The sequence below is a fragment of the Microchirus variegatus genome (genome assembly GCF_963457635.1).
Source record: "Microchirus variegatus genome assembly, chromosome: 9".
Taxonomy (NCBI): domain Eukaryota; kingdom Metazoa; phylum Chordata; class Actinopteri; order Pleuronectiformes; family Soleidae; genus Microchirus; species Microchirus variegatus.
Genome location: NC_139810.1, coordinates 26,130,573 through 26,151,969, shown reverse-complemented (window position 1 = coordinate 26,151,969; position 21,397 = coordinate 26,130,573). Strand labels below are relative to the sequence as shown.

The 21,397-nt window shown below is 40.4% G+C and overlaps 1 protein-coding gene across 1 annotated transcript; it reads right to left on the bottom strand.

Moving 5' to 3' along the window:
• Positions 1-1,988: 1,988 nt before the first annotated feature.
• On the bottom strand, positions 1,989-17,333 carry tmem269 (transmembrane protein 269). Its single transcript, XM_083894782.1, has 7 exons — positions 17,113-17,333; positions 12,589-12,632; positions 9,152-10,679; positions 7,470-7,567; positions 4,676-4,819; positions 4,368-4,568; positions 1,989-2,290 (listed from the first exon to the last, which is right to left on the bottom strand). The coding sequence occupies exons 3-7, from the start codon at positions 9,190-9,192 to the stop codon at positions 2,181-2,183; spliced, it is 594 nt and encodes a 197-aa protein (XP_083750908.1). The 5' UTR covers positions 9,193-10,679; positions 12,589-12,632; positions 17,113-17,333; the 3' UTR covers positions 1,989-2,180.
• Positions 17,334-21,397: the final 4,064 nt, after the last annotated feature.

The window sequence follows — 21,397 nt, the reverse complement described above, 5'->3', positions numbered from 1 at the left end:
AATTCACGTACGGTACATCCACGAGTCCGATTACGCTTCGGCGGCAAAGACAAAAAAAAAAAAACCCACCCCTGAAATTAAGTTATTTTATTCTTCTCTATGTCATGTCATCTCATTATTCAGCAAGGTCACTGGGCAAAGTACAGTGTGTTGTATCTGTAACGCTCCTCGGCTCGCATACATCACACCGCACAGCCGACTGTATAGAGTTAAGTCTGTGTATGCACTTTTTACACAACATTGATCAACATGTCAGGAACCTTATGGGTTCGAGCCAGTGAGTTATGGGTTATATAAGGTTCAAACAGTTAAATAAAAAATAAAAAACACAAAAAATCTCAATGTCATTCCCTTTATCCCGATCCTATAAGAAAAAGCGAGTGAGAGCAGAAATATTTACAAGTATAAAATGTATATAATCTCCACCAGAGTGTGACACGGTGAGTGAGTGTTAAAATGTTATGTTTGCTGAAAGGAAGAAAAGGGGACTACAAAAAAACGACCGAGTCAAAGAGCGACGGTGGATTTGGAAGCGTCAGTTCTGTAGCACTGCATTCTTGGAAGCAGTAAAAAAAAAAAATGAGACTAGTGTCCACTAGATGGCAGGAAAAGCAACATTAACAGCCAGTATTATGATATTGCCCTTTTTAATTCTAAATCGATATGACTCACGCGTGGAAGAAAACTGCCGCTGCAGGGGCTATTTGGTGATTCTCAAAGAATTCCTGACATCAGTCGATTACGTCACAACTCTGCAACTGTGTTAATAAACCTGTTGTGTTTATCGCTGACTCAGCTGTGAATGGTGGATTCAGTGTTGTTGACTGCACAGCCTCTTAAAACAGAAGTAACTCATGCAACGGCACCAAAAGAAAACTCACACGTAACAGAAAAACACTAAATTCTATAATTCTATGACATCATTATGTTGGACTCGTTGGAGTCTTCACACATTGGTGGAAAGCATGACAACGGAATAAACGATCTGGATGTGGATGCATTTTCTATTTGCCGTCAAACATGTGGCCAGTGATTCTGAACGAATGGTGTTTTATTTTCTCAGTCCTGTTAAGATTTTAAAGGTGCCCTATGTAAGAATGCGGCCCAAAAAAAACTGTTACTACAATCGAAATTCAAAATACCGAGGTCTTTTAGGTTTCGTTTTTCTGACGTAACTGGCAACCCGTGGTTGCTCGGCAGCCGAGACTCTAGTGACTGCAATGATTGGTAGACGGCGGTAGGTGGCGTCACATGCCGAAACGTGATTTCAAAACATAAACATGATTTGCAGTCTGCAAAATATTTTTTTTTTAATGCAAATATTTTGAACATTATTCCTGAGTCTCTGTGACATATTAGGAGGATTTTACGGCCAGTTGATTTACATTTATTACATAATGCACCTTTAAGTTTGAAATGGTTTCCTCTTGTGATGGCTGTATTTGATAGAATCTAATCAATTCTCTAAAAATCAAGAACCACACAGTCCAAAACTTCCCTCTTGTGTCATTGTCCTGTGTGGTGGGACGTCACTAACACCGAAACATCGACAAAAACTACATTTGAATGAACGATTACAATGAAGGTAAAACTGAAAACAACCCGGAAACTAACAAGAATACACTGCTGAGAACTCGATAGCCACCATGGATTAAAGGGCCTAACTAAATACTGTAGCCCAGTTAGATGGTTATACTACGCACAATGCTAAGACCATGCAGATGAGGACACCGTACGGTTAGTAGTTTGTGTGTGTGTGTGCGAAATCCACTTTCAATTATGAAGAAATGTCGGTGCCCTGCTGCCTCCTGCTCACAGTGTTCAAAGATGAATTAATAGGGAGATTATTCATGAGATAATCCTGATGAAAAGTCACTTTCGTGGAACGAGACAAACGACGTTTTCGTTGCCTCGGCGGGAAAAAAAAAAAATGCAGCAAAGTCACCCCCCCTTCCCCTTCCCCCTTCCCCTGTCTCATCAAAATCAACATGAAAAACAGAGTTCATCTTTGGAGCATGAGCATGTTCAGCTTGAATCCTCCGTGGCAACAGGGAGCAGCAGCAGCAGCAGCAGCAGCAGCAGTAGTCTGGAAGCCTACGTGGGCCAGATGGGGCCCGGAGTAAAACTACCGGGAGTTTTACACAAATCCAGCAAATCCATTTTTTTTTTTTCTTTTTTTTTTACACTTTACTGCTCCAAAGGGATGTTGGGAACAAAATGTAAGAGACAGACCACAGCAGGTAGTAGACGCAGGCAGAGGGGAAGGAAGAGCAGAAGATCATGACCACGCCTGAACATGCAAAGGAAATAGAGAGAGAGAGAAGATTAGTGAGCAACAGCATAGAATACGATGAATTACATACGAAAAATGTAAAGATTACACGACATCATTTGTGTGACTGTGCGTATACTGTCTATTTAAATGGACGCTTAGTTGCTGTGAAGCCTCAGGATCTGCTATTTGTCAGTTTTGAAATGAATTACATTTACTTGCTTTACTGTAATTTAGTAGGTTTTTTTGTGTACTTGTACTTTTTAAAGTCATTTTTAAAATGAGTAATTTACTGTTTGTTTTTGTTTTAAAAAAAACAACAACATTTTAAGCCATGTCAGTTACTGAGTAAAAGAAATGTTGGCCTGAATTTAAAAGAAAAGAAAGATTATTAAAGGGCATTATGTGTTAACATATTTTATTTTGTCAGCACATTTTGTGTCCCCTTTTTGCACGACACAAGAAAGAACCCCAAATTTTACTCTGATTACATTTTAAACAAGGTACTTTTTCGTTTTACTTTACCTCGAGTACATTTCTGGACCAATACTTTTAATCAAAATAGTAGTAATTTTACTTTTTCACTACTCTTTCCACCTCTGTGGAATACTTTCGTCTAAATAATAACATCGTTATCAGAACTGACATCGTGAGCTACTGAAGAAGACCTGAAACTAGCGACTGACATTATCAAGTCTTCAGTAAAAATGTTTTACTGACATTCTAAATCAAGTAAGAAGCAGGATCGTCTTGATCTGATGCGCTCTGTGCTTCTTCTGTTCTTCTCTCTGAGCTTCACTTTTTAAACCAGATGACTACCTCCGTCTTTATATCTATTATATATAATATATAATGCTAAATGCTAAATGCAATAAATACAATAATCATTTCTCAATGTCAAAAATTGACCAGATGGTGGCGTTAGATCAAACGTTATTGCATCTCATAGTGTGTGGTTGCAGGTGCACCTTTTGAATAGTGGGTTGCAAATCCATATGTAAGAATGTGGCCAGAAACGGTTACTACACTCAAATTCAAAATACCGAGGTCTTTTAGGTTTCGTTTTCTCCGCCATTGTAGCTCAGACGTAACTGGCAAGCCGCGGTTGCTCGGCAGCTGAGACTCTACTGACTGCAATGTTTGGTAGACGGCGGTAGGTGGCGCCACATGAATTGCGGTCTGCAAATGATTTTTTTTTTTTAATGCGATTACTTTGGCTGTACTGTTGTTGTTGTTGGTGAGTTCAGTTTGTTATATGAACATTATTCCTGAGTCTCTGTGACATATTAGGAGGATTTTACGGCCAGTTGCTTTAGATCATTGGTTCTCAAAGTGCGGCCCGGGGGCCAATGGCGGCCCACAGAAACATTTCTGGCGGCCCGCAGTGAATTACAGTTGATAGTTTTAATCCAGGAACTACTAAGCTTGTTAAATGTTTATTGATGCTTGTTAACTTGATGCAGACCAAAGTGTAAACAAAAATACTGGGTATGGTGAATTTTAGTGTATTATTGGGTTATAAGCTGGTAATAAGCAGGTAGCTACAGCCCCCAATTTCTATTTACCCAGTAAATATATGGTAACAGAAATGTGTTACTTGGTATTAACCTGTAATTAGAAGGTAAGAACAATGGCCAAAATACTGGGTAATTACCCATTAAATTATAAAACGTTTTTATATTAATGCTTAAATTACATTATATTAACGCTTATATTACTTAACGCTAAAGTGTAGAACTGCAATCTGGTCATTAAAATTATTACAAATGGGATTTCTTTCTGGGTTTTTTTTTCCTTTGGCGGCCCTCAGTCCAATGTTGGGTTCCTTAATTGGCCCTCAGGTATCAACACTTTGAGAACCCCTGCTTTAGATTTATCACATAATGCACCTTTAACATGACGAAGGGTTCAAAATTGCAGCGCCATTACGACCAGTTTCCACAACAGTTGACAGTCGCATCATTGAGTTGCATCTACGTTGCTGAGATTCCATGTGCAGACGCTAAAAGTCTAACATTGTTAGTTCAGTTCTGGCATCCATCCATCCATCCATCACTCCATAAGATCTTTCTTTCTTTCTTTCTTTTTCTTTTACCTCCAGCGAAAACGACTTTCTTCCAGGCCTGGGACTCCAGCATTTTGTCATGTGGGTAGAAGCTCTGGCTGATCATGAAGAGGATCATGGCCACCGCAATGACACGCAGCAGGGCCATGTTTCCCCCAGACAGCAGAGAGGCACTGGCCAGAATGGCTGAGGGGTAGATGCAGGGCAGGCCGCGGTACATGAACGGGATCCCTAATCGCCAAAAACAAAGACACATCTCCAGTGAGTCGAGCATACTTTTACGAAGCCTACACGACAAAATAACACAATATATATATATATATATATCGGTACTTAACCAGTTGAGAAGAAACAGAGGCGGACAAACACAGATAGGACGTAACACATGCACAGGATGTTGTCCAGCAGGTCCGGTGTCCTCAGGAGCAGCGACGTGGCAATCCCGAAAGTTGTGAAGTCAGCGAAGTCGTCCAGCTTTGCACCTGAGAATTTACACAGACGTATAATGTGTATAAACACAACAATGATTACTCTTCGTTAATGTCTTAGACGTGACTTCAAGTGACACAATGAAGGATTCCAACCTTTAAATCAGGGGTTCTCAAAGTTTTGATACCTGAGGGCCAATTTAGGAACCCAACTTTGAACCGAGGGGCTGCCACAGGAAAAAAAAAGTAATATAAGCGTTAATATAATGTCATTTAAGCATTAATATAATAATGCTTTATAATTTACTGGGTAATTACCCAGTATTTTGGCCATTTTTCTTATCTTCTAATTACAGGTTAATACCAAGTAACACATTTCTGTTACCATATATTTACTGGGTAAATAGCTAGTAATTGGGGGCTGTAGCTACCTGCTTATTACCAGCTTATAACCCAATAATACACTAAAATTCACCATATACAAACCGGGTAAATACCCAGTATTTTTGTTTACACTTATTGGTCTGTATCCAGTAATGTCTAATAAAGATTTAACAAGCTTAGTAGCTCCTGGATTAAAACTATCAACTGTAATTCATTGCGGGGCCACCAGAAATGTTTCTGCGAGCCGCCATTGGCCCCCGGGCCGCACTTTGAGAACCAATGCTTTAAATAATGTCTCCAAGATGATTTTGATGACACAGCGACAGGGTGAACGTCAGTTCGGAAACTTCTGTTTTTATATATATCTAAAAATGGGCGTAGTGATTCCCAGAAAGAAGGATGTGGGGAAAAAAAACACTTATTCACCTCTGTTTGAATGGAAGTCTATGGAGAAATGAGCCATTGGATTTACAACGTTAAATTTTAGATCTTCTTCAATAGCACATGGAGTCAGTGCTATAGAAGATAATAGCAAGGTTCATATAAGTAGACACCAGTATATACAGTATACATATATATACACTGTGTGTGTATATATATATATATACACACACAATGAAAGGGTAAATGTGTATGTGCAAAAAAACTCCAAGTGGAAATTTCAGTGTCAGCCAAAATGGCAGCCGTCGCATGACCGACATTCTTCACCGCTGTGCCTCTTTATCCTTTAGGAGCACGGGGGCCATGTTTTCAGCCCACGAGGATGAGGGCGAATTCGGGCCCCGGCCATAATGAACGAGGGTGGAATTCCACAACACAGGGGTCAACAATTTTAGCAATTTCAGATATGCAGAGAACCCCAAGCATCGGGGATAAAAAAGACAATTGGAGCGTGATCCCGTGGAGTTAGGCTGCTTAATCGGAAAGTGACTGTTCGTTTAACAAAATACACGGTGAGGGGGGGGGGGGGGGGGGGTTTGGGGGGGGCACACAACAACATCCACCTGCAAAGTCATGCAGAAAAACCCCCGGTGGGACACAAAGCCCCGCTGAAATGTGCAGCCAACGGTGCATTGTGATGCACCTGGGAGCTATTTTGGGATTCTGAAAAATGTGCACAACTGATGCAGCCGTTTGTGTATTTGAATATTTGTGCTGAGAAGTTTGGAAAACACACACAGTAGAGCTGGACATTTTTTTGAGACAAAACAACTGGGAAATTGCAGAGGCTTCAATTTATTTTATTTATTTTTTTGCGCTATGCCGTTAGCCAGAGTTGCCAAAAAATCTGGCACCATATTGTACGGCATGCAACTTTGATTTTATTATGTATTATTTTATGGCCCTGGAAGGAGTCGAACAGAACATGTAACCCTAATTATGTGTCATCTCCATCAGCTCAGAAACTCAGCTGTGACAGATTTTTTTCAATCGACCAGATTGATCCTTTATCATGATATCTGACTCCAGATGTGATAGAAAGGCACTACTGTGTGTCTTAGATTTGGTTACATTGTCATTTTTAAAATTAGAACTCTGACAATAAAATTTTAATTATTATAAAAACGCGATGGGAATCGGTATCGGTCAGTATCGGTATCGGTCTGATACTGGTCAAAATCACTGGATTGGATATCGGACAGATAAAAACATAAAAACCGATACGATCCAAAAAACGCCGTATTTCGCTATGCACAGAAACTTGGAGAATTATGTCCATAGTTCATAGATGGTCTAAAATGACGCGTTTCGTTATACGATGTATGTATCGAACTAATATCAGTCACTAATATCGGTAGATGCTCGAGTTTGTGACATCACTATCGGACACAAAAAAGTGGTATCGTTCCATCCCTGGTATTTGTACGCAACTCTTAGTGGTTTTTTTTAAAACAAATTGTCCCCCAGAAATCTTCAAAATATCAATTCTGGCCCTCGTTAGAAAAGTTTGAACCAAGAAAAAAAAAAATGGCTTGGGATAAGGTTAGAAACGGCTTGAAGAGGGGATCACAAACACTGAATCCATTACCACAACTCTTTAAGTTTCAGTTTCAGGGTCACACAAAGCAACAAATAAGACACTAATTTCTTAAAGCTTGAATTTCGTTTCATAAAATATGTACGCTTCTCCCCATGGAGCCTTTGTAAGTCTACCCGCAGCATTGCAACGGCACAGTCTCTTTTCACTGGTTGCCCCTTTGTTGAAAACTTTGTGCCGCCAAATTAGTAAGTCCAGACAAAGGACTGTGCAAGAAACCCTGCCAACACCCCCCGTTTATACGTTTATCTTTGGTACGAGCCGTTTGACCACAACACTTACCCAGCGCAGAGCAGGCATTGAGTCGCCTGGCAACTGCTCCGTCTGCAAAATCCAGCAGGTAGCCAATCAGAACCAGCCAACACGCAGCGTGACGGTGCCTGAACAAAACAAGTGAGTGTTAGGTTTGGCTACTTGATGACAGCAGCCCCATTCAAAGGGGTAAAATATCTGCAGGTTCTCGCCAGTGGAAAAGGGCTGAGATAGTCGAATAACTGTTTTCTCCTCTTTACTACACTGTCATCACTATATGGGCATTATTTACTGTACGGTGGCCTTGAGAGGCAAAACACAGCAGCAATTATTAACACGAAAGAAAAATCTACGGCACTTCAAATGCTCAAATTCTCTTTCCCCTGTTTTATTGGTTTAAAGGACTCATATTATATCCCATTTCTCCACGTTAACCTAGTTCCCTGGTGTCCTAATGAACATGTCTGTGACATGCTTTGGTCAAAATACCTTAAGGATGAAGCACCACAGCAGTTCAATCACTCTGCCAAAACAGCCTTGTTCAGAACACTCTGTTTAGTAGTGTCTCTTTAAGAAATAAAAGTAAAACAAAACTTATGGGACAGGAAAATACATTTGCCACAGAGGCTACTGGATGCTAACAGCAGTTAGCATTTGGTGAAGTGATAATTTGCAGGGGGTCGTACCTATGTTCCCCGGGTCCTATGTTCCCCGTTTTTCCCAAAAAAGGTCCACTTTGTATGTGACAGGGGAACATAGGACCCTTTTTTTGAAAAAGGGTAGGGTTAGGATTAGGGTTAGAGAAAGGGTCCTATGTTCCCCGGTCACATACAAAGCAGGGAACATAGGACCCGGGGAACATAGATACGGTCCCATTTGCAGGCTCTAGCAGGCACATTGTCGTCATATATAACATGTATCCACTACACAGATAAATCCTCTGAGGCTGGAACTTTGTGTAGAACTCTGTGCTGCACTCTGGAGCCAAGAACAGAACTTTTCGTGGACCCTCGCCAGAGCACCGTAAGACAACAATTCCAGGAATTTAACACATTGTGGCGTCCCAGTGAATGCGGAAGTCAACATCCCATGTTTTATCTCCTGTACTTAGACTGAGGAGGACCGCAAAAAAAAAACGTGAGTGAGTCATCTTTCTTCACACTTTTATCGACTGATAGGGCCTCCAGAGTCCCAAATATAAGGATTAAAAAGATTAAAAAGTTGATTTTGCATAATATGGGACCTTTAATATTATCTTATGTCTACTTATAACATGAAGTTGTGCTGTTATTGTGTTTCCTGTATTTGAAAAGGACTGATAATCATGATTAAAATGCACTTTGGAACAATGCAACTAGCAAATCGCAAAGGCTGCAATTGAATTATTCTACTCGTATATATTGTTCTGTCTTCTATGCAAATTTAAAAAGACATATTTGACTTAAAAAATATATCAAAAATCTAATCCCAACATTAATACATTAATATAAATTCCTCAAATCTTTCAGCCATAATATTCAAATTTTCAACTTGATTATTATTGTTATTTTATTGAACGTTTCCCTCGGTGCCACGAATATGAATATAGTCCCAAAATTAAAGTATGATTACATTATTATCATCATTGTTATATCGCTAAAAATCCATGTTCATCCGCAAGTCGTGTGATTGTAAAACTCTATTGTCGGTCCAATGACGACGCGTTCACTTACCCACTGAGATAGCTGAGAATGGAGGACATGCCCATGACCATGTTGGCAACCGACAGAGCATTTGCCGCATTTTTACGAGCAAACTCCTTGATGTGGATCCCGGTGGACTGATGGTTCAGAAAGAGCTTGTTGGTGCACTGGAAAAAACCTGAGACCACACAACAACAGCAGTTAGTCGCTGCCCGTGTTGGGTCGATAACTCGATAAGCTAAATCCCCTTCTATGTGATTGGGTGACCATACCAGCTGACCTTCAGTTGAACGAATGGGAATAATAGTCTACTAATTATATCCCAATTATAATAATAAATCTGTACAGGTGAGAGGAAAAGGGTGTAAATAATATTAAAGGGAAAATGACGGTTTACCAGTCACACGGTAGTTGTAGAATTATATGTTGGGATTCCATGTTTTTTTTTCTATTTTCCTTAATCTATTACAATAAAACTGAATCGCAGTCTTATGTAGAAAGAAGCATCACTTACCAAGACGTATGCTTATTGGACGCAGACAGACCAACCTTTACGATATATTCATCCGTTTTTCAGATCACTAAAATGCAGTGTGTTACTGTACATTCATTCATTCAATAATGGGTGCGCAGTCTCCAGCATGCAACATCAAAGAGAGCCTCACCAACTCGTCGCATCATCAGTCTACGATAACCTACATTATATTTAACTATTAGGGGAGGGGAGGAGGGGGCGGGGTGGGGGAGGAAAAAAATGGCCACAATTCATGCATTAAAATTCAATATCTATGTAATGTTTTGGAAATATATGAACATGATGCATGTGAAGTGTTATGGCACTCAAACATGATTCAAAATACACAGAAAAAACTGGTGTGGGGGGGGGGGGACAAGCTATGAACACTACTACTTTCAACCACTGGCTACAGTGAGTGTAAAACTGGACCTACTGCATTGACACATACCAGACATGAGATCAATTAGCCCATTAACACTGATGATGAAGCCTAGTGACCTGAGACAAGGACACGGCAGAAGCACTCACATCGCTTAGATTCAAATCTATTAATACCACAGCAGCCTTTGGCTTCACTGGACACTGTGGTATGAAGATAAAAAAGCGGCTACTTCTCTTTTTTCCGAGCGTCTCTAACGTGCAAGTTTGTGCCGAAAACACATGGACTTGTATCATCCGCAGGAATGAATTAACACAAATTAATTCATTATTTTAGTCTGCATGATGGAATGACTTTTGCCTCATTCTTGCCAAAAAACTGTCTGTGCCCCCGCCCTCCCCCAAGCTGTGATGTTTTTTTTTTTTTTTTTTAAATGAGGACAAAGAAATCTCTGTTTTCTGTCTGCCCTCCTCTCAAAATGTGAGCTTTTTTTTTTGATTTTCTCTCAAGTCTTAGTACTGCCCAAGACAGTATGACCCACAGACAATGACCTGCAAAAAGTTTTTCGAATAATTTAAAAGTTGCAGTAGCAACCGTTCAAGTGATTTTCATCCTGAACTTCCTGTGACTCCAAAGCCAGACGAGTTCAAGAGACTCTTCATCTGAAAGAAAACAGTGTATGAGACACAGCAGAAAGCCAACAATAAACTTACACTTTGTACATGATAGCATGCTTTTTCACTTCTCATTTGGGACTATTTACAACCCGATAGGCTAAATATTGACTACGCTAGCAGCTCCTCAAGTGAATGCAGCACATATTCTCTGCTTTTTTTGATCGCCAAGTTTGCTACGTAAATAATGAGGTTTATTCACTTAAACCACAGTAGTTATTAGCTGCTGTTACAGCCACATGTCGAGCTCCTGTCTGTGGGGCTACAAAAACTTGCTGTCAAGTTTTACATTAACACACTGTCTTGGTCTCTAATAAAAAAAAAAGACGAAGTCGGAAAAAAACAAAACACACCGTCTCTATTTCAGGATCGCTGCCTAATGCGTGCAAAAAAAAGCACTTCTTATGCAATACCCTGCTATGTTACCTGGAAACAACTAAAAAGGACTTAACGGAGGGGGGAAAAAAAAAAACAAGGAGAGCAAATCACAACTTGCATTCTCTGTACATTTAAAGCGTTAGCTGTGTTTTTTTTTTTTTTTGGGTTTGTTTGTTTTGATAATAACCACATGTAGTGAAAAATGAAATGGCAACGAGATTCTCACTAGAATAAATAACGCACATCACACATACAGTATATGAGATTTGAGCCTATATATCAAATACAGTGGTTTATGTTGACAGTGGTACTAAAATATAGTATGTGGTTCCTCATATGTACATATATATATTGAGTTTTGTACATTTTGTGAATTAATCTGTCGCCCTGACCTGATTTTGGATTACTTGGTTTTGTTGTTTGTTGTCTGCCTGCCTGCCCGTGTCCTGACTTGTCTTGTTTTGCCCAACTGCCTTTTTTTCTAAACTCTGAAACGCTGCCTGCGCCTGGTTCCGCTGTACCGCCTGACAATAGCGAGGCGGTAAATAACGCACGTCACACATATATGAGCTTTGAGCCTATATATCAAATACCGTGGTTCGTGAAGGTGTAATGCGGTTTCAATGTTTCCGACCTCAAAAACGCTTTACTTGAATCAGCTACTATATATAGCATTAAAGCTGGAGTGTGTAACTTTTAAATATGAGCAACATTCAAACCACTGTCAAATGACTTCTCAGTATAACAGTGTTTTCATGTCGCCTGGCAACATCCCCGCGCTGCACACACAGAGTGATACAGGCGAGGCAGAAGAAGCACGCGGCGTGAGTAAAGCAAAACAACTGCATGCAGCTGCACCATGGCTGAAAACAACAAGAAACGCCCATGACGAGGTTCAGAAGTGGATTGTACTGCAAAAAAATAAGCCCGAATGGTCAGTAAGATTTCACAAACAAATTTTAGTCATAAATCATCATTTTGACTTTTGTCGTGATCGTGACTGAGATCGTCCACGAGTTTAAATGTGCGCTCTGCCAACAGAACGCACAAAAGCTAATCAAACGCTCCCCTAAACCACAACATTATGGTGCCGCAGCACAGCCGCTGCTGTTCCTGCAACATGCAGCTCCAAGTTTGGCGTAACGTACGACGTTTAAATGACCGAGTGTCTTTTTCCCAAACTATAAATTCCTGGCAATAAAGGTTCTTGGAAACGTTGGTGGAAAAGGGGCCGATGTTTCGGTAATAGAAGTTACACACTGGAGCTTTAATCTATGCGTACCAGTAGCGATAAAGAACTCATGTAATTGTCTCAGTCTCCAGATTTACGAGCTTTTAAAATGGACTACATGCACTTGTTGTACTCTTTTCACCGATTTTACTCACAAAAAAAAAAAAAAAATCACTCTGAATGTCTTCAAAACGCAAATTAGTGTCTGTTTTTATTCTATGGCACCCGTGCCCGTGTAGGTATACAGTAAATCCAGATTAAAGATGAGAATGAGTAACAAGCACCTACCAGAGGAGGGAGTCAGGAGGATCATGATTGTGTCTGGCCAAAAGCTGAAAGAGTAAAAAAAAAAATAATCAAATGACAGTGCACCACAGAAAAACATTTGCAGAGCAGTAAATAAGACACTGTTTTACTTCGTCAAAGTTAAAATAGAATTGAACTGTACAAAAAATACCCTCAACATTACTTACTAAGGCTTTCGCTGGTCCTCTTTGGTAGCGACGATAATACACATTGTATTTTCGTATCATGACTAGTTTTAAATAGAACAGACAGGTGTGCCGTAAGCATAACAGTGTGTGTGTGTGTGTGTGTGTGTGTGTGTGTGTGTGTGTGTGTGTGTGTGTGTGTGTGTGTGTGTAATTGTATTTGTTACCTCTTTAGGACCAATTCTGGCATAAACACTGCAGCACTTTAAATTTGCAGTTGTGGCATTTTACATTTTAAGGATGAGCCAAGCCAATAGTACTCAATATCATATAGCTATATTCTAACAATCCATATATACATATATATGTATATATATATATAATGTCATTATTTTTGAAGGAAAATCGCTTTTTTTTAACACTCTATACCATGGGTCACCAACGTAGCCTGCAGGTATATACGGTGCCAGCTCACTTCACCTAACTTGCGTGTATCCATATGATCACTCACTAAAATATCATTGATATTGTTTATAAAAACTGATAATCGTTAGGAGTTAGCACTGGAATGAATGTGTATGCATAATATTAATAATTTAAATGGTAAAAAAAAAAAAAAAAAAAAATGGTGCATAAAATGTTAATGTGGTAGCCCTCCATATTATTCTGAGAGCGTGAGTGAATGGTTGTTTGTCTCTATATGTGGCCTCTTGTGGTAGATAATGGATGGATGGATGTGTGTATATATATATATAGTTTTGTATATAGAGTTTTGTGCGTTTTGTGAATTAATCTGTCGCCCTGCCCTGATTTTGGATTACTTGTTTTTGCTTTGGATTTATCCGCCTGTCAGTTTTTCCTGACCGCCCCCTTTTATTTGATCGGCAACCTGTCTGACTGCCCCGTGTCCTGACTTGTCTTGTTTTCACCAACCGTTTGAACAAATCCTGGAATTTTTTTTTGAACTCGGGAAAACGCTGCATTCGCCTGGTTCCTCTGTACCGCCTGACAATAGCGAGGCGGCAAATGCGGCAACACGAACTGTTTCAATCTGATACATCTCCCTAATCGGCGGAAACCAGGATTACTAAAAACTGCCTTTTTAAAGGTGAAGTTAAGTAGTTTATAGTGCCATCTAGAGGAGAGGCTGAAATTTACAACAAAGAACTGCTCCTCTGCTCACCCCCTCCCTTCCCTGAGCGCTACGGTGTCCGCAGCCGGTCAAATGTCGTCCTCGTCGTCTTTCTCCGTGTCAGCAGATGAGGTTCGTGAGGCGAGGGAGAGGGCGGAGCTACCGCGGCCGTAAGCAGACGAAGCGGAGAGAGAGGAGGCGGGACTTCAGCTACAAGTAAAGAGACGCTTGATTTGTTCTCTCGCGTTTGTCCTTACAGGCTCCGGTAGAAACATGGCCTCTCGCTGCTAACAGTGGCTATGCAACCGCGGCCGCGTAAAAAAACGAGTAAAATAACATGGTCGCGGGCCGCTACTGCATTGCCACGACGCCACGTTTCTACGGGAGCCTGTAAGGACAAACGCGAGAGAACAAATCAAGCGTCTCTTTACTTGTAGCTGAAGTCCCGCCTCCACTCTCTCCGCTTCGTCTGCTACGCCCGCGGTAGCTCCGCCCTCTCCCTCGCCTCACGAACCTCATCTGCTGACACGGAGAAAGACGACGAGGACGACATTTGACCGGCTGAGGACACCGTAGCGCTCAGGGAAGGGAGGGGGTGAGCAGAGGAGCAGTTCTTTGTTGTAGAGTTCAGCCTCTCCTCTAGATGGCACTATTAACTACTTACTTCACCATTAAGGGGCCACAATGAAATTAAATTCCATAAATCAATCAATAAATAAATGCGTCATGTGTCTCATTCCCACAACAACAGAGGAAGTTGGGATTTAAAAAAAAAAAAATACAAAAATACAAAAATACAAATACAAATACATTTGACAAAAGGTCAACGTCACTTCCTTCAAAGAAAATAAAAGCCCTACACTGCTCTGTACTGTGATTCTGTCAAGTTGTATGAGTAAAAGATATGTTTTTATTATTATTATTATTATTATTATTATTTTATTTTTTTTATTTTTTATTTTTAAAGGTCAAATTTGGTCGAATTAAAGAAACACAGCAGCATCATAATGATTTTAAGAGTCATTGCACGAGAAAACCAGGCAGAGGTGGGAAGATGGGGGTCAGCCAAATCGGCCCATACTTTGTATGTGAGATAGGTATGTGGAACTATGAACAGCCATATAATTAAAAACCCTCCAGCTATTTTTCGTTATGGAGATCTGGGACCCCCCTACGAGACCCTCCGAAATCAGGTTATTTACGGCTGAAAAATACTGAAGTTTTGATGGCTACCGTTAGAATTCTGATAAAGATATGGATATAAGTTTTATATTTCCACATAGCATAGGTTTCATTGTTTTACAGACCAAAAGTTGAAGAGGAAGCGTTGAAGTTAAGAGGCTGTGCTAGGGCGTTACCGACACCGATTAAAGCAGAATTTTCATACCTATGAATATGAGTCATTTTCAAGGCGCATTATCTGCCCTGGGCATTGGCTTTGGAGAATGGTTTTACTGTTGCTGGAGAGAGGAACATCTACTGATTCAAAAACAAACGTCGTAAATTTGGGCCACACATAACGCGGGCCGTGACTGAGGGGGTCTTTATGGGGATTTTGGGGGGGTTTGGACTGTAGTAAATCTAGTAATGACGTCTCGCTACGGGGTAAGTTAGGCCCAGTTTTTTTGTGACAATGTGTGAAAATCATGAAACAATTGTTTTAAAAAGTCTAATTAATTAGTAGTATTGATTTGGGCTCTACATGTGGGATATAACGATACTTTAAATGAATTAATTGGTTAAAATGTAATTAATTTGGGTCAGACATTGCAGGCCTCGGGAGTTTGGAGCTTGTAGCTTGTAGCCAGTCTTATTTATTGCAAAATGCACTACCGTTCAAAAGTTTGGGGTCGCCCATACAATTTTTTCCATTAAAGGTGCATTATGTAATAAATCTAAAGCAACTGTCCATAAAATCCTCCTAATATGTCACAGAGACTCAGGAATAATGTTCATATAACAAACTGAACTCACCAACAACAACAGTACTGACAAAATATTTGCATAAAAATAAATATTTTGCAAACTGCAAATCATGTTTTGGCATGCGGCGCCACCTACCGCCGTACCAATCATTACAGTCAGAGTCTCAGGTGCCGAGCAACCACGGGTTGCAAGTTACGTCAGAAAACGAAACCTAAAAGACCTCGGTGTTTTGAATTTGATTCTAGTTTCCCAACATTTTTTGTGGTTATCTAGCTACACGCTGAGAAACTAAGACAACGAATCGAGCTCCAGTCACTGGTGATAGGTATGAAAATTCTGCTTTAATTGGTGTCGGTAACGCCCTAGCACACCCTCTTAACTTCAACGCTTCCTCTTCAACTTTTGGTCTGTAAAACAAGGAAACCTATGCTATGTGGAAATATAAAACTTATATCCATATCTTTATCAGAATTCTAACGGTAGCCATCAAAACTTCAGTATTTTTCAGCCGTAAATAACCTGATTTCGGAGGGTCTCGTAAGGGGGGTCCCAGATCTCCATAACGAAAAATAGCTGGAGGGTTTTAATTATATGGCTGTTCATAGTTCCACATACCTATCTCACATACAAAGTATGGGCCGATTTGGCTGACCCCCATCTTCCCACCTCTGCCTGGTTTTGCCTGGTTTTCTCGTGCAATGACTCTTAAGTTTATTCTTCATTTGACCAATTATGTTAAAAAAAAATGGGTGAAACCGCCCCCTTTATGTGCTGGATACCTATACATTATAAGGTTATAACAAGATTGTATGCATTACCTTTCTTTCTTTAAATAAAGTGCAAGGCTAGCAGAAGGCAAAGTTTAAGAGGAGACAAAGCCTGAATTGCGGGGCCTTATGAATTGAACTGAATGCAGTACATGCAGTTTTTATATTGTCAAACAAAACCGAATCTAGGCTAAATAAAGCCACAAATGCATGTTTATTTCCCGCTGACTGCTCCTCTCTTCTTCCACGCACTACACCTCAGCATCATCTCTTCATACATGTACATCTGCAGCAGCACAAGAAGGACAAACAGCTGGTTCTTCAGTAACAGGTGCATCCGTGAGGAGGCGCACACTGACACTCACATCCCTTCATCTTTGCGCACAGACCTGCGGGAGGCAACTGCGTCACAGCTACATCTTCGGCGACAAACGCGCCGCAGGCAAATCCGCTCCGATTGAACATAATAATAATAACCTTTCATTTCCATTTAGTGACAGACACACACACACACACACACACACACACACAGACACACACACACATAGCGTCTTACCTGAAACGATTCCCACAGATTATAGAGACACAAATGAGAATGATGGAGGCGTCTAATGAGTGCGCACGAACAACAACAGTCTCTCTGTCTATTCTTCTCTCTCTCTCTCTCTCTCTCTCGCTCTCTCTCTCTCTCTCTCTGTGTCTCTGTGTCTCTCACTCACTGATTATCTGCTCCGTCTCTTTGTTTTACTGCCTGGAAACAAACATGGATGGTGGTTTACCTGTGCACGTCGCAGCCGCGTCTCTCTCTCTCTCTCTGCCTGTCCTTTTAAAGACCAAGGAGAAACACCGCTGGAATATTCCACCGGAAATGACGCTGCCATTCGTTCGAGTTTTTTTTTTTTTTTTTTTTTTTTTTCCCCCGATAACATTGTCGGTAAAAGTTTTTTTGTTTTTGTTTTGCCCTTGTTGTTTTTTTTGCCCGGTAATATGCGGAGAAAAAGCACACTGTGTTTTATCAGTTCATTATTAGTTCATCTCATCATAATGGAGATGCAATGACATTCATAATAATAATAATCAATCATTTTAATTTAACATATAATATGTTAAATGCCATTAGAGATAGACCAGGCAAAACTTCGCATTCACACATCTCAAAGACAAGGCCGTTTCTGAAAACGAAACCTAAAAGACGTCTGTATTTTGAATGTGAATGTAGTAACCGGTTTTGGCCACATTCTCTATTATTATTCATTATGGATTATTTATTTATGTATTATCATTATAATTATCATTATTATTATTGTTATTTTAAATATGATAATACACAGAAAACAGCAATCCTCTATATACCTTAATAAATAAAACAGATGCATGTTTACTTAGCTCAAATTCAAATTCACAAACACAAATTCCCCAAAGCCAAAATAAATAAATAAATAAAGTGGGCCAAGCTCAAGATCAACAGAAAATAAATTAGGCTATTACTAATTACTAACTTATTAAGAGCCAGCATTCATATCAGTGTGAAAAACAATAAAAACAAGAAACTCCAATATTGGAGTTAGTTAGGAACTTTACATGTAACACTTTGACATAATCAACATAGACACAATTAACCAGCATCTATTTTCAGTGCAACAAGTTAGCACACAGTCACAGTAGTCCAAAGTTATCAACAATATGTCTGCTATTAATTAGCCATTAATTAGCCAATTCATTATTTACAAAGCAGTAGCACACTTTTAATTTTAGATGCCCATAAAATGCACACTAAACTTAATCAATGAATCAACATTAATCCTAAAGTAAGGTTAAGTGGCAAGACATTTTCCACTAGACAATGATATAACACAACAACAACACACCCTCCCTCCCTGATATAATCAGACAAAACCGGTCTGGTGTCACTCACTTGAGTCAGTCAGTCCCGTGGCAGGACAGCACCATCTATTCACAGTACTGAATGTTGTTGTTACCAATTGCTATAAATAGAGAATGACATTTCACAATGAAAATAGATTCAGTTATGTTTATGACACTGTTATATACATATTGAAATAAGCACTAAAATAGAAATAATTTTCACATCAGACAATAAAGATTACCGGGAAGCAACATCTTTCATTGTTATGCAGATGATACACAGTTGTACATATCCATGAAATCAGATGATTGTTCAATCGCGATCAAGTTGTAACGCTCCAGGAATGTCTCACAAATTGGATGACTCATAAAGTTTTACTTCTTAAAGGGACACTGTGTAGTATTTATGGGTTTATATGACCCAAAATCCACTTTTTTATACATATTATGTGCTCCTGCATTGTCTAGTCGCTGTATAATAGTTTTTGTTTCATTTTCGTAGTGTTTCAAAAAGTCATGTAAAATAACATGGTCGCGGGCCGCGGTTGCATAGCCACTGTTAGCAGCGAGACGCCATGTTTCTACCGGAGCCTGTAAGGACAAACGCGAGAGAACAAATCAAGCGTCTCTTTACTTGTAGCGGAAGTCCCGCCTCTCCTCTAGATGGCACTATAAACTACTTACTTCACCTTTAACACACACAAAACTGAAGTTGTGGTCCTCAGCCCTAAAAGCACTGTATGAACACTTAGTCTAGTTATTGGATGGCATTACCATGGCCTCCAGTTCTACCGTAAGGATCCTTGGAGTTATTTTCAACACAGATTTGTCTTTTGACTCACACACACACACACGTCTCTAAGTCAGCCTTTTCACTCGGCAACCTTGCACTGCTGAGGCAGATGAGAGAGCCAGAATGAGAGCAGCACAGCTCGCGTTGCTGAGCCTCTTGTTGTTGTTGTTGGTCATGCTCCATCAGAACCCCCCCCTGACACCCAACAAACTCCCCAGAGAACTACCAAGTTGCACAAAGCAACTCGTGAAAGGAGTAAGGAAAAAGGAACCTGGCAGGAGGGAGAAGATCAAGTGGCCAAATGCAAAAGGAGACTAAAGTGTGGAGGAGTCGAGACGATGACCTGGCACCCATACTCGACTCTCTCTCAAGGGCAGTGCTGAAGACAGGATGAACATCTTCAGTGGCATAATATAGGGTGAATGCTTCAGCAGGTTTGGGCCGACTGGAGAGAAGGCATACAAAATCCATTCAAGATCCATTCAAGGTGGCCAGAAGTCTGCTAGAGGAGAAAAAGAGTGTGGCGAAGAAAGCCCTGGAGGACCATGTAAAGAGGCAGATGTCGGATCCAGAAAAGCACATTCCCAATTGGGCCCCCTGGTTTTATGCCCCCAACCAGCTGCACCATCCCGCGAGTTCAAAACGGCGCCGTCCAAGCTGAGAGAAGTGAGCGACATCGCGAGGTCAAGCTCTGCCGCTGGGCCAAATGGAATTCCACACAAGCTCCACAAAAGATGCCTGCAAGTACTGAAAGAACTGAAGCGATCGGGAAAGAGCGGTGGTCAACCTGATCACAATAAAGAAGACCAGGCAGGTGCTAGAACTGAGGCAGTGAAGGGACTCCCTCAGGAATCAGGAATGCTGGTGTCAGGATCCAGACAAGAACAGCATGGATGGCAGAAGACTGTGTAGACAACGCCATCACCGGGTTGAATCACCAAAAACTTTGGTTGGAAGAACCCAGCAGGGAAGACATGGACTTAGTCTGGGGAGAGCCTCAAAAAGCTTTGGTCAAAAGCATCTGCAAAGGATAACGAAAGAAGACGGTGGCGACTGAAGCGATGAGGATGGATGAAGAAGACAGATTCCTGGTCAAGTCAATCAGCCAATCCCAGCCAGGACATCGTGGAAGCTCATTCTCACACATAACAATGGGATGGAGTGATCTGTGGAGGATCCCCCTCAGGCAAGGTTGAGCTTTTCAATCACAACCACATACAAAACCCATCCAAGTCCAGCTAACCTGGTAAAAAAAAATGGTTTGGCTCGGAAGAGAGCTGTGTCCTGTGGGTCACAAGACCTGGTGTTAAGGAAGTCTTGACCTTACCATGTAAAGTGCCTTGAGATAATGTATGTTATGAATCAGTGATATTGTATTGTATCATCCAATGTATATAGGTATATATATATATATATATATATATATAGGTAATGTAGATGCAAAAACTGACTTTATCTGATGTAAAGCATTTTGAATTGGGATAGGACCTTATATGTAAAGAAAAATAGCCTTGCCTTGTCAAACGAATCCAACCTGAATGAAAACTCACCTTGACATACGTGAAGTGTACGTTTATATAAAGTCACATCTGAACCTGTGTGTTTGATATCACAACAACGTGCTCATGAGGGATAGTAGTAGGTTTCCCTAGAGGGATCGTCCTCATGTTGGCCTTAACGCTCACAAGGTTGTTTCACTCTGGAGCCACTGTGTTGTGTGTGCAAAATGGTTCTTACTGGAACCATTAGTGTTACCAAGAGCCCTTGAAAAACCCTTTCTTCTGGAAAGGGTTTTTCAGAAGCAAGTGGTTCCAGGTAGAACCTCAGCCCTTGTAGAAGAACCCTTTTGGAACCCTTATTTCTAAGAGCCTTTTATTGGAATAGTATCCTGAATTGGGGACACAATATTTTGTCTCCTGTCACGTGAACCGTTATAACATTTTCTTTCTTTTCACAAGGCCAATTTATTATAGCAAATGATAGCTTTATTCATCCATTGCTAAGGTAACAGATTGTAAAAGGAGAAAACTGTATTCACGATGAGACAGACTCATGGGAACAGTGGATGTTACCTGTAATAAAAGGCAGTGTAATGTTAAGAGAAGTCTTACCCAGAGTTGAGCAGGTCACAGGAATGTCGACGTCGATCAGAAAAGAAAACTCAAAAGATTAAAAATAGCAC